The sequence below is a fragment of the Ambystoma mexicanum genome, chromosome 7p (assembly GCF_040938575.1).
Source record: "Ambystoma mexicanum isolate Mex_15411 chromosome 7p, UKY_AmexF1_1, whole genome shotgun sequence".
NCBI classification, from domain to species: domain Eukaryota; kingdom Metazoa; phylum Chordata; class Amphibia; order Caudata; family Ambystomatidae; genus Ambystoma; species Ambystoma mexicanum.
Genome location: NC_090939.1, coordinates 230,946,893 through 230,961,446, shown reverse-complemented (window position 1 = coordinate 230,961,446; position 14,554 = coordinate 230,946,893). Strand labels below are relative to the sequence as shown.

The 14,554-nt window shown below is 43.5% G+C and overlaps 1 protein-coding gene across 3 annotated transcripts in view; it reads left to right on the top strand.

Annotated features, from left to right (window-relative positions):
• The window catches only part of DOP1B (DOP1 leucine zipper like protein B), a 1,145,257-nt gene that overhangs the window by 490,402 nt on the left and 640,301 nt on the right, over positions 1-14,554 (top strand). For all 3 annotated transcript variants that reach the window (XM_069636119.1, XM_069636117.1, XM_069636118.1), the window contains exons 9-10: positions 5,071-5,185; positions 7,301-7,418. In XM_069636119.1, coding sequence (XP_069492220.1) covers positions 5,071-5,185; positions 7,301-7,418 — 233 coding nt within the window. The remainder of the gene's footprint in view (positions 1-5,070; positions 5,186-7,300; positions 7,419-14,554) is intronic.

The window sequence follows — 14,554 nt, the reverse complement described above, 5'->3', positions numbered from 1 at the left end:
GACCGTTGGTCTCACCAGTCCAACAGTTGAAGCACTGCTCAGGGCCTTCGCAGATCATATAGTACAGCAGGGCTTCACCGGGCCAAACGCAGGAATGAATGCCAGGCCTCTGCAGGAGTCATCCACGGATCTTCAGTTGGCTGCTCATTTCCACAGGATATTTGGCTCAAACGCTGATCTGAAGAAATGGCTGGAGGAGTCCTCATTATCCTAAATCAAGGCTGGAAGCAAGTCCAAGCCCACCAATTGTAAGGGTCTGCACCATTCAATCAGCCAGCAGTGGTCCAATCAGGGACCACTGTGGGTTTCACTCATGCCCCACACCAAGACTTTCAAGGGCCCCAGATGTGAAGTGGAACCACACCATCTCACCTACATCCTGGGTCCACACACCAGGCCAGCAGTAGCCTGCTAAAGCAGCAGATTTCCCTGGTGAATGCATGACCATATAAGGGATTTCCTGACCTGAGACAAGGCAGGAAGAAGGCTAAACAACAACACGACCAAAGGACAAGCAACAAATCTCGTGGCACGGCCATTCTAGGGCACTAGCCACGATTAGTAGCCATACGCGGTCAACTCAAATGTGCACAATAAAAATAATCAAACCTTTTTAAAAATGTATCTGCTGCCACCAGTTTGTCTTTGGGCACATAGAAAAGTAACCAAAAATCCCAAGTGTAAAAGACTAGGGTGATGCAAAAGTATCCTCATTGCACTGCATTGTAAGATGCTGTGTGAACTGTCAAAAGGTTACCAAAAAGGTAAAAAATTAGCAAAAGGCAAAGGTCATTTCCCTGTAAAAAGTCAGGACGGGTTCAAAAACAAAAGCAAAAAGTTTGGGGGTCCATAGAATATGGGTGAAAAGTTGCCTAAAGAGAATGGTTTCCTAACAGCATCCATAAGAGATATTATGATAATTACTTTATCATGGTAATACTAGTTCTTGCAGAGGCTTTGGCTGAAATCGTTAATGTAAGACTATATAGGTACTGTTTGCAGGTTTTTCAATTTGAAGAGCATGCATGTTTTATGCCTGAATATACTTCCTTTGATACATTTTGGGCTAAAACATACCTTGCACTCCTGAGTAAAAACATCTGCATTTTATGGGGGAAATGGAGCTCATTTTGGTCGGTCACGCTGACTGTTCATGGGAGTGCGGCCCGTGAGCTGGAGCTCCATGGAACCGAATGAACGCTGGAAGGGGAGTCGGCAGGGTGGCTGCCCCTTTTTCTGATCTACAAAGTGCTTGTTCTTCTGGGGCCAGAAGCCGACCCCGGAGTGCCTGAGGGGCAGAAAGTGTAGTCCGAAGGCGGAGAACAGAAGCCAGAGAGATCTACGCTGCAGGAACTCCCAAAGAAGCAACCAGTGATTTTCTATGAAAGCGGAAACCAAGTATGCAAGTGTTAAGTTACGCAGAGAATTACTTTGTATCAGAGTGGTCGCTTGCACAATAAGACACGCTTTCCAAGGTCTCCGATCCAAATCTTTAACTATTGAACAAATGGGAATAACTTTTGTAGTGGAGTGGTTGCGTGTACATGAAAGAACGTTTTTGTAAGTCTCGGCGTGCTGGGCATGTTATGAAAAAAAGCAATCTACAAAGATGTAAACCAATGAGATGAACTGAATGAAACCTTTAACATCATTATTGAATACCTATCTTCATGCTTATTGAGTGCTGAATTGAAAGGAAACCTAATAAATAACCAGAACTGTTACCTATGAAGATTAAAAACGTTTGGAGCTTTAAAAGCTAAATAAAACCATTGTGTTCCAAGCTGAAAAATAAATGAAACTTTAATGCAAGTAAAATTCATACATGCTGAACCTACAAGTGAACAAAAACCTTGAAATGAAATGAAACCAATACATGTTGAACTTGAAATGGAACAGAACTTTAACAATACAAGTAAACCTTATATATGCTGAATTCCAGGGTGAGACCATATTTAACAAGTGAACCACAGAAAAGCATATTAAGCAGCAGAGTGGAAGAAATTGTAAATAATAAAAATATACTCGGAAAACTGAATTTACTGCAATTGTCAGTCGAGATATTTTGTACAAAGTGCAACCATATACAGAGGGTGCAAGTGTGGCACAGAACTTTAACAAAACTGAAATATACCATTGCAACATTGAGAGTGAATCTTGGACAAGGGGACACTAAGGTTTAACCTTATTGATTTGAGGGCGGAGTCTCGAGCTATTTTGTGTTTGGAACTGTGTTTTGGAACTTGGGGAAGGTAACCCTGAGTATTGATTAACTCCATCATCCTGAACTTAAGACAATCATGAGACTTTTGTTGGAACTGTTTTACACTTGGGGAAGGGAGCTGAAGGGAAGCTGTGAGCTGGACCGGGCTCCGAACTTTGTGTTAAACACTGTTTGTGTTGGTTGCTGACATCCCTACATGCTGTATAGATTAGTTGTGAGGGCAAGTGTAGGTTTTGGACACACAGATTCCTAAGTTGAATGAACTCTTTGACTCTGACATTCCTTAGTCTTATTTTTGTAGGGCAAGACGCCATATTATAGAGCAAGATGGGCCTTTTCTTATCCTGATTTTTAAACTAATAAAGTTTTATTTCTGATTCAGAATCTGTTATCTGGGTCTTACTCCACGATGCCTTCGCACCTGTTGATCCATGATTTGTCACTCTGCTGGTGCCTTATGTGTCTGTTGTACTATAATTTGGGTAAACAAAATCTTCTAAGTGTCTGCATTACATTCAAAGTAAATGTTATTTTTCTTTGTACAAGTTATATTTTGTAATTTGTTTGTCATATTTTTATGAATTGCACTAAATAGTTAAGATTGGTGGTGTTTTGTTTTAGCACAAATGAAGTAAGCATAAATATGAATTGTAGCTTTTACCAGCAATGAAAATCAAACCAGAAACTGATATGATATAATAAGGTATATTACATTTTTCACGGCACTTCATGCATGATTCTGCCTGCTTTTCAACAGTCTATCAGTAGGTATGTCATCATTATCCAAGTTTATACCATGGCTGAGGAGGATGAAAAGCAAAGTATTTTATGCTGAGGGTTGAATCTGTGAATTTGGTTTGGGCAAAGATCTCTGAGCCAGCACTTAACTCTCATCTGCACTGATGAAGGATTGTTCTGAGCGTTTTCTTGTTAAATGCCAAAAGAGCATTGTGGCAAACCATAGTATGGTAGCACGTTTCAAAAACAATGACCTGGAGCAGATTTGCACTGACTGTGAGGGGCCAGAAATGAAAGCCAGACAAAAAGTTGTCATGTTTTTGGTTCAAGCCTTTTATTAACTTAACCAGGTTTGGAAAATGCCTCTCTGGCCCTGCTCTAAGAGGATCTTCCTTACCTAAAACCAAAAACTAAGTATAGGTCTTTGTCAGGATGTCAGTAATCAAAAGCCGTCCTTGTGTCCAAACGTTCTATCCTGACCCTCGCACTACGAACAAAATAAAGTAAGAAGGGAAAGGTCTTTAACCTGGTATTAGCAGAAAGTGTTCATAAATGAAAAATAGTCCAGCCTCAATGTACATGTTCTCCAAGGTGGAATTCCCTTTCCTTGGATTCTTCACTGGTATCACAAATCAAATGTCTCTTGGTCTAGCAGTTCTTGGTGTTTTTCTTGGCCCACAACAATCCTGTTAAGTGTAAATCTGTTCAACCTTATAAGTTCCTCTTTAAACAAAGGTTCCTTCTGTATTTAACAAATACTGTATTTGCTTGACCCTCTTTGTAGTGTTGCAATTTGCCTGTTATACTCCCCTGTTAGGACGTCTTTTGTGCTTTAAATTGCCGGGTGTACTTCCTTCTTATATATTCAACTGCCTGGTGTATGCTTCTCAGGACTACTCTTCTTATATTTTTAACTCCAAGCAGCATATACCTTTCTTTGCTTGGTATACCTACTTGTTTCACTGTTCTTTTAAGCTTCCCCACCTTTGCTTTCCATACATTTATTTCTTATTGGAGTTCGGGTTGGCACTCTGCCCTTTTTAATTCAGATACAGTCTTCTTATTACTTCAGTTTTCATAACCTCTTTGGCATGGTCCCCAAAACACTGCAGGGTCGCCGCTCTGCTCTGGCTGACTCACCGGCCCGATGTAGCATCTTCGGTCTTGCTTAAACTTTCACTGCATACATTTACCGCTTGCTTCCCACTTTGGGTGGCTCTGACATCTCTGTGGCTTCCCTCGCAGCTCCGCTCCTGCACGACTGCATCCTTTCAGCTCCCCGTAAGGATAACGCTGCTTCTCCCAGCTGCCGGACGCCCAGAAATCCTCTTGCGGTTCCTGGCATCTCAAAGGACACACTTTGCTCACACTGTTACTCTCCTTCTCTGCTGGCGAGCTGGATTGCACCGGCTCGGGCCTCCAGCTTCTGCACACTGGCTCAGGCCTCCAGCTTCTGCACACCAGCCCGTGCCTTCTGCTTCTGCCCACCGACAATGGAGATGCCACATCTTCTCCTGAGCTCTCTCTCATAGTTGGGTTACCATTTTTAGGGGACCGTGCAGAGGGGTTTTCACCTAACTAGCACACTCATTGAGATTGATGCTCCTGCTGCTTTGCATCGATTCCTTCATCCTCCTCATCTTAGTGCTTTGGTGGTTGTGGTAATTAAAGTCCATTGATGTTTCCTGATAAATAGTCCTTGGAGAGTCTTTCTCAATGATTCCATATGGAAGATCAGTTCTACATGAAGGAAAACTAGAACTGAAAAGGGTTTTCTTGGCGCTTTGGGGGGGATACCGCAGCTCATCCAATGAAGCCAGGACATCTCCCCAGTGGTTGTCTCCTCCCATGTGATCCTCCCCCATATATCCACCCCCAGGATCAGGTAGCGGCTGCTGTCTCTTGGCCACATGGTAGGAGGTTATCGCTGGGGAATCCGTGATGGCTGCATTGGATTCATCACACAACCTAGAGGAAGTGCGATAACCAGCTTTCTGCAAACCTTAGTCGTCATGTGTCATGGAATACTACTAAGTGAGCTTAATACAGAAATTCTGTAACAAAAAAATCACAAACCGTATCACCTCCATATATTTATTTTTTTGCAGGCTGTGATTGAAATTTTGCATAAGAAGATATCCAGTTATGACCAGGAACAGGGACAGCATACGTATCTGAAACCATTCCGGATCCTCATAAGTCTTCTGGATAAACCAGAGATAGGTAAAGGTCATTGTGTTTTTTGGTCATTGTTATTTTTCACTTTGCAGGTGTTTTAAAGGAAGGTTAATCTAGAATGACAAGCGTGCAAATAATGCTATAATGTGTGGCAAAGTCAAACTCAGAACTGTATTTAGCAAAAGGCCAGCAGAAATGTTTGAACTGTTTGGGCTTCACATGGCTACCCTTCTAGTCCTGTGCTATAATTAATATTTCCACTGGTATTGCAAAACAGGGTAACATCCCAGTTCCCACTTACTATGGAATATGTACCCAGTGATCAGACGTGGGACATGGTGCATTTTTTAACCTCCGGTGGTAAAATGTATCCAGGTATTAATGTAAACAAATGGGCAGAACATCTGGCGATTTATTAATTTTAGTAGGAGGATAGTGGATTTTAGTGTGCAATAGGAACAGCATAACAGTGCTAAATGTTTCATCCAGGATTATATGTTTCACTTTTTTTTATTTTATTGCACATGTTGCAGTAAAAGACGAAATATCTGAACTTGGCACAAGACAATCACTATTTATATAAAACACTTTCAATTTAAGGTTAGTTTTTATTGACCATGAAACTGGTACTCGGATATAAGGAGCCATGTTGCAATGGAGCCAAATAATGAAGTAGGTCTGTAATTTGCATAGATTCCAAAACTGCAGAGCAATATTATTTGCATTTAGGCACATGTTTGGAAATTGCTGAAAAGTCTGTGATCGCTGAATGTACAGATTAGTGGTTTTGAAGTGTTTTTGAATCGCACTTGTCTTCACCTCTGTATTACTACACAAAGGTAAGGTGTTCCCCACACACACACCACACCCGTGCTTACATAGCCAATTTGCCAACCTTTTACATATTTGCTCATCCACAACCAGAATACATCTACATCTGCCACCCATCATGAAGCACAATTATTCCTCCAAGCAAACATACTGAATTGTAGATCGGTAATGATTAACATTAAGTATATATTCCACTGAAAGGTTTAGACTTTAGAGCAACATGTAACAGCCAGAGGCAAGCTAGAGCCGACTTGTTTCCGGTCTCCTTACATCCATAACTCAGGCTGGGGATTAAACCAGCCCTTCATTAAGGGACTTTGTAACATTCAAACTTGGAGGTGTCTGTCCATTAGTGGACAGTCAGCCTCCCAGAATCTTCCCAGCTGCAGCCACACCTCTGGAGGATTGTGACAACCCTTCTCCCCTTCCTGTCTTGTTCTCTCTCACCTGGACAATGGAAATGCCTGCCTGTTTGCCTTCCCTGACATCTCCTTAGACGGGAGCACTACACACATCGAAGTCCCTTGCCATAGAGCTAAACAAAGAAAACTACACCACACTCCACCCTTATTTTTCTGATCTCATGGCATCAGCGTTGAAACCTGCAGCATCACATAAAGGCAGTTACTTACAAATCACCACCCTAAGGGGTAGAGTAACTCGTTATCCAGCCAATGCAGCACCAGGAGCCATCCCATAACCATACTCCACACACGTTGAACTGCATGAAGTAGAACACCTGAAGACAAGTCTTCGCCAACAGTTCCCCAACTGATCTTGAGCAACATCCCTCCAAAAGGAGCTGATCACTCGCCTCTTAAAGAAATGTCTTCTGCAGCACGGATAAACACTCCACAAAACTGCCCCTCTTACCTCTTTCCTCCTCCTTGAACTGCCCCCAGCTTTCACAACTATGTACCTAGTCTGGAACCCCTTCATATCTCTGTACCACTACTCCTAATCATTATCACCCCAATCCCTGTGCAAGGCTCGCTTGCTCTACAGCTAGGTGGGGTGCTTAATAAAACAAAACTACAAGTATGTGGTGGATGTGCACTTGAGGTTTGCAGGTGTGGGCCGACCCTAGGTTCATACGTTTCTAGAGCTAAATATTTAAATCTCTGCTGGTGCTGACTGGAGTTTAGGTTGCCTGATGCTGTGGCGTTTGGTGGCAAACGTTTTAAATGATATCACTTTTTTCTTTCTCAGATAAGCTATTGCCTTTAAGACCATGTGTTTTTTTTTCTCCCAAGGCGTGACAGCCCCTTGACACAGATTTCGCCACAGAAACAACTCCTCTCCTCAATTTGTGATCTTTTTTCATTGCAGGGCCACAGGTAGTTGCTGATGTATTCCTTGAAGTAATTAGAGCCCTTTATTCATACTGCACAGATGCAATGGGCTCCGATCTCAAGCTGAGCTACTGCCAGAGCGGCAGCTTTACAAGGTATTGAGCAGCTTCTTACTGGTTGGGCTTCACTTTTCTTGGTTGTTTGTTGGAGATGTACAGGTTTTGCATTGATTACCTTTACATCAAAAATGTTTCCATTTGCCAAAACAATGTGGTGCGAATAAAGGTGCAGCCACTTCCTGCCACACACGCTGGCCTTGCCCCACGTGCACCTAATAGATGTATGCCAATATAGCTCCAGTGAGACATAAACTGAATTGCATTTTAAGGGCGGTGGAAATGTAAAATGGAAAGATGGAAACACATGCTTTGCTTGCATTAGCATATGCATCATGGAAATGTAAAATGGAAAGATGGAAACACATGCTTTGCTTGCATTAGCATATGCATCATAGGTAGTCCAATGTGTGCAGAGTCCTGGAAGACACATTCCCAGCCTCTGTCCTGTGACATGCGAGGCAAGGTGCTGGAGAAAAGGCACACATCTTCAGCAGATCAAAGTGCTTCCCGTTTTAAATCTGGAGGAACTTTCATCTGAGTAAGCAACTCCTTCTGCATGCCCCCCGCCCTTATGCTGTGGATTTGCTGGTTAACTAAATGTAATCTGGCTGTGCACATCTTTTTGCACAGGCAGCTATAGGCTAGTCAATCCATCAAAACATGTCAACTTGGCATTTTGTCTACTTGCATGTGCCTGCATGGCATACACAAGTGGACTCCTTTTCATGAATCTGGCCCTTCGTTTCTCCACATAATATGATGATTGGGTGCTGATCCTTCATGGTAGCTCAATTCAAGGATTCCCGTACTTGTCTACTATTAAAATCTTCTGATTGGAAAAGAGAAGGCCTGCCCTGAGGCCATCGGAGGCCTCCTTTCTCCAAAAGACGAAATAACAGAAGGGAATGAGTAGGAAAATTAAATAAGACCCCACGGTCAAAATCTATCCTTTTGTTGTCTTGCCCTGATCTTGTCAGCTACAGACGTCTCATCAGTGGTAGGTGTGTAAGCCATGGAACACTCATTTCTTGCTCCTGCCAAGGCAGCCCTTTCAACAAGTCCTGCATTCCATTCTCTTCACATAGTCTGGCAAGCAGGTGAGCGTTGTGTGTGTGGTCCCTCTGCCCCCTGTACCATATTGGTGCTGCCTAGGGTTGTGTGAGCCGCGCGGACTCGATAGCCGCATCCCAGCTTCCCCACTGTATGTCCTGTCTCCCGCACCCTCCCCCTGGTCCCTATTAGCCTTTTCCACTGTGTGTATTGGAGAAGGCCTAACCCTCGGTACACCCGCTCCCTGTGCCATTTTTCCAGCTGGCAAGCAGGTGAGCATTGTGTGTGTGGTCCCCCTTGTCGCCCCTGTACCATCTTGGTGCTGCCTAGTGTTGCGTGAGCCTCGCTGGCTCGATTGCCGTGTCCCAGCTTCCCCACTGTATGACCTGCCTCCCGCGCCCTCCCCCTGTCCCCTATTGGCCTTTTCCACTATGTGTATTGGAGAGGGCCTCACCCTCAGTACACCAGCTCCCTGTGCCATTTTTCCAGCTGGAAGTAGGTGAGCGTTTTGTGTGGTTCCCTTGCCCCCACCCCCTGTACCATCTTGGCGCTGCATAGTGTTGCAGGCGCCTCACGGTCTCGATAGCCATGTCCCAGTTTCCCCACTGTATGTCCCGCCTCCTGCACCCTCCCCCTGGTCCTATTGGCCTTTTCCACTGTGTGTATTGGAGAGGGCCCAACCTTCGGTACACCCGCTCCCTGGTCCATTTTCCAGCTGGCAAGCAGGTGAGCGTTGTGTGTGTGGTCCCCCTGCCCCACGTACCATCTTGGTGCTGCCTAGTGTTGCATGAGCCTCGCGGGCTCAATTGCTGCGTCCCAGCTTCTCCATTGTATGTCCCGCCTCCCGCACCCTCCCCCTGGCCCATATTGGCCCACCTCTCCTTAAACTGGACCTGACCTTGGCAGCCCTCTGCCCATCAGCCCCTGTGGCTAAGGGCCCCGAGGCAAAGGGTGGCTCCTACATTGGCGTCTCCAAGGTGTGTCTGCAGGCGTCAGCAGGGGAAGCCAGTGACCAGCCGTCAACCAGCAGGAACTACCCAGGTAGATGTGGCATGGGTGGGGGAGTACAGCAATCACTGTACTCTGGAAGCTCTGCCACTCTACTTACTCTCAAAATCCTTCTGGCCAGGATGTCGAAACTAACCAGCTTAACAACCAGACAGGATTGTGAATGTTAGACATTGCCAGAGCTACCGCAAACGGCGAGTGTTGGCTCGCATTGCATTTAGACAGGACTACTGTGTTCTCTAGCTCTTTTCTCTCTCGTACTCAAACTGCACTGTGAAATGTATGCCTCTCTCCCACTTTGCAGGGTTCTCAAATCTAGGTATAGCCCCCATCTCGGCCTATTATATTTTGAAACCTATTGTAGCGTGAAAACTAGACCCCTCTCCAGCTATACGGGAATCCCAAATTTAGCTTTAGTCTCCTTCTCGGCCTATTACATTGTGAAACCTCCAGCCAAATAACTTCCAAGCCCATGGTATGTGTACACACACCACTAGTGTGGACACAGGCCGCAGGCACAGCCATGCAACCATGCACCATAGACTACTCCTCTGGCTAAGCACATCCTGTCTAGCAACAAACTTAGCCGTCCGGACTGAAACACCTAACTTACCTCGACATCTCTACCACTAGCATACAGCGATTACAATCCGAAAGGAACTCTGTATAGCTGGCCACACATCGACTCTCCATACAATAGCATTCTATCGCAATCCACCAACAGCACCCACCCACGTGCCTGGCCTCTGTTTGGGCTGCTTAGTCGAGCCTAGCCAGCCACCTAATTCCTAGACTGGCAAAATGCACATCGGTATCTCCTAAACTAAACCCCTTCGAATTTTTCACCACATTGACTACGGTCACAGAGGGCGTTCCTACCAGAAAAGCGCAGGGGCCACACAAGTTGAGAAAGAGCGCTATATAAACAACCAAATATAATACAATAGAAGGTAGCCCAACTTTGATCACTCTGCATGGATCACTATATCTGGACAACCTTTTGGCAACCTGATGCATACTTTGTTCCCTATTCTGATTGTGTGTTCTCTTGTAGTCCCACTAGCTCATGGAGGTCCAGGCAGTAACAGCTATAGGTATTTAAACGAGCAGCAACTGCATTATATGCATAGAAATCTAGCACTTGCATAATATGTTTGGCTTACTTACAAATGAAATCAGACAAACTATGCGCCATGAAATGCCCACTTTGTTTATTTATGATGTAACATCTATTTCAAGAATGATGTTGTCTCATTTGACAATGCAAAGTGATTAGACAATTTAAAGGAACTCATTCACTACAAAATGGCTGCATTGTCAGCATACACCACTCGGTGAACACTATCAGGTTTACAGAGTAGGGGCCTAAAGTGGCGCAAGGTTTGGTTTTAAAAACTGGCAAACAAAAGAACTGTAAGAGTACTAAGCCTGAAGAAGCTTGAGTAGAGAGCGGAAAACGTGGCATTTTTAACCCAGATGGGTGAGAGGTTTTTTGTTTTTGATCCACCATGATTGTCACCAATGTCAATCTTTTAACCCTTGTGATGCACCTTTATTTAAATGAAGAAATTACATTACCAAGAAAACCCTTGAAATTCGCCAGTTATTGTAAGCTAAGCAACCATAACTCGCGCTACTTCCATGCACTACTGATAAGAACACCCAGGACAACAAAGATGACATCACAAATGTCAAAACTTTGAAAAAAGTAAAACACAGGACATATTTGCAAAAGCATGCTTTCAGATCCTTGCAGATGCTCTTTGCGCAAGTTTGATGCAATCCTGCGCAGCACTTCGGGCTGCAGCCGCAAGCAGAAATATTTTTCCCATTCAATCCTAGGGCTTCGGCCATGCTGCATGCCCCAATAAGCAAATCAGACTACACATGTCCTTGCTCAGGGCCAGGCCCATTGCCCAGCCACCAAAGTTATATCACCAGTTTTTGTACTTACATTTTGACCCTTTAGAAAAAATAAAACGCAGCACAGATTAGCAAAACCATGCTTTGAGGTCCTTGCTGATGCTCCTCGCAAATGTTTGCTTCAATCCTGTCCAGTACTTCGAGCTGTAGCCACAAGCAGATTTGTTTCTCCCATTCAAACCCATACCAATTTGAAAAACTTTACCACATAGCCGGTTCCAGGTGGCCATGCCCACTTTAACCCCATTGCTGATCCCTTGTGGGTCATGGACAGTAGCCAGATTGTCCAGGTCATGGCCTCGGGCCATGACTGGAACATCTGGCGACTGCCGATGGCCACAGGCTATACCTCAGTCACCAAGGTACATAACTATTTTTTGTACCTATATTATGACACTTTTCGAAAAATAAAACACAGGCCCATGTGCAAAACTATGCTTTCAGGTCCTTGCCAATGCTCCTTGCACGAGTTTGCTGCAAATCTGTCCATGTTTTATTTTTTGAAAAGTGTCAAAATATACATATATAAAATCGTCATATAATTTAGCCCCCACTTGACAAAATCCATTCTTACTTGTATTCAGTGTTGGTCTATAATCTTTCTGCAAACTTGTATGCACATTCGTGAAATGGCAACAAAGGTATAAGGCATCGAAAAATGTTGAGACTCCCCCAAACCCCCTCTAATTTTGCCCCCTCTTGACAAAATCCCACCAACATTTTCAAATTCATTCAATTCTGGGTCTAAGATCTTTTTGCAAACATTTGTGCCGATTTATGAAATGGCACCAAATGTGTAAGCCTTTCAAATATTTTGGGAACCCACCCCCCGCTCTACTTTTGCTCCCTCTTGGCAAAACGGCACCAAACTTTGCAGAACCATTCAGGATCAAGTGTAGAATGATCAAGCAGTTTCGTTGAGTGGCGCCAAAGTTATAAGCCATCCCTGAACATCTGAGATATTCGAACATCACAGGGCTGACCCCAAAAATCCGGACAGTTTGCTGACGTCCGAGTTGAGAAAACGCTAGTTTTTGGCTTTTGGCCATATCCCAACCCATCCTCGTCACCCCTCACCTCCTCAGATTGTTTCATTAGTTTTACAAGTGCAATGTTGTGTTTTTTTAATATGTTTTACCGTGATGTTTGCGGACAACGAGCGCCGTCTGAGAATCCAACATGGTGGGTGTTTCCCAAAAATATGACTCACCTCACGCTTTTCACCATCCAATCAGCAGGTACATCGATGTCCGTGGACATCACAGTGCCATCTGGACCAATCGGAGGTCCGTCCGTGGACCGAACAGGGAAGTGAGTTCACAAACCGAACCCAGATATCACAAACTTTTTTTTTTCCCCACATTTTGGCCGTTTTAAAAAAAACTACTGAACAGATTTACATCAAATTTACAAAAGCACACTTTCAGGACCAAGCCGCTGCTCCTGCTGCAAATTTGGTGATAATCCGTCCAGCGGTTTGTGCTGTAGGCGTGAGCAAAATGGTTTTGCGTCTATGGGAAAACCACACATTTTGCCCCCCCCCCGTATAATTTTGCCCCTCATCCCCCAGATGAAACTTCACAAAACTTCAGAATCAATATGACAGGGCCATTTTACATTTTTTTTTTTTTTTTTTGCAAAGTTTTGTCAGGATTCGTCTGGGGGCAGGGGGGAGTTATAAGCCACCCCAAAAGTGCTCTTACTATAGGTTAAGCAATTTAACCATAACTACACGGCCACTACCACAGGCCGTGCAGTGTGTAGGTGTGTGTCTGTGTGTGTGTGTGTATGAATATATATATATATATATATATATATATATATATATATATTCACTCAAAAAAACTTTAAGGGAACGTTATGGTTAAGTTGCCCTACCAAAAACCTGTGCACTTTATTAAAAAACTTTTCAACCGTGCCATTATGGTTCACAGTAGAACCAAAAAAACCTGAAATTGGCCAGTTATGGTAGGCTAAGTAACCAGAACTGCCCGCATCACTGTGCACTGCTAACACTAACACCCAGGACATCAAAGATGACATCACAAATGTCATTAATGACATCACTGATCACATCACATGTGTAATTACTTTACAGACAAGGGGTTGTGAATATAATTTTGGCAAAAGAATATCAGGGGTAATCAGGACATATCTAATAATCTACATACTTCATCAAGCAATGTAGAGTTGTAATTTAAATTCCATTGCAGTGTTCTTTCAAGTACAGGAACCTACACATACAGAAATGTAGGTATTGGGTGCAGCATACCCCATAGAGGTGCTAAATTTGCACTTTGCAAATTTGAATAGTAAAACGATGAATGCTTCTGTATCAGACTTTTCTGGTTTGTGAAACGTACTAAGTTGCTAATAATGCATCACTTACTACATATCTCTGGTAATACACACAAAACATAAATAGACTACAATGTATACAAATATGGGGCTTATATATGGAGAGTACAGTAAGCAAACAAAAGGCAGTATCATTAGCAACTGTGTATAATGTATATGATTGTATGCACACACCTAAATGATAGCTTTGTATCAGGCCTGCTTCTTCCCCTATATATGTACATCAGAAGATGCGATTAAAATGTAGGGAAAGTATTGCAAAAACATTTGAGAATAGCAATATCTATAAATGTAATGCCTTTTGAAAGTTAAGTTTCCGACTGTCATAAATAAAACCGCCTGGCCTAGATGTGGCAGTGAGAAAAACGAAGGGGCTACACGTGATGTCATCAATGACGTTTGTGATGTCATCTTTGATGTCCTGGGTGTTAGTGTTAGCAGTGCACAGTGATGCAGGCAGTTCTGGTCGCATAGCCTACCATAACTGGCGAATTTACTGCGAACCATAATGGCACGGTTGAAAAGTTGTTTTAGTAAAGTGCACAGGTTTTTGGTAGGGCAACTTAACCATAATGTTCCCTTAAAGTTTTTTTGAGTGAATTTTACGGGTTTTTAGTACGTCATTTTATGTATAAAGTCTTGGGAATAAAAATGTTTTGTATTGAATGTCACTGCTGTAATGAAGAAGCATAAGAAACAGTGCCGCTGCATTGCAAATAAGAAACGTACAAAATTTGTCGCCGTACATCTGCCAACCCATATTACCGTTGGTTGGCTCTTTGTTTATTGCCGTTCGCAAATTGCCCTTCTAAACAAAAAAATTGCATACACTC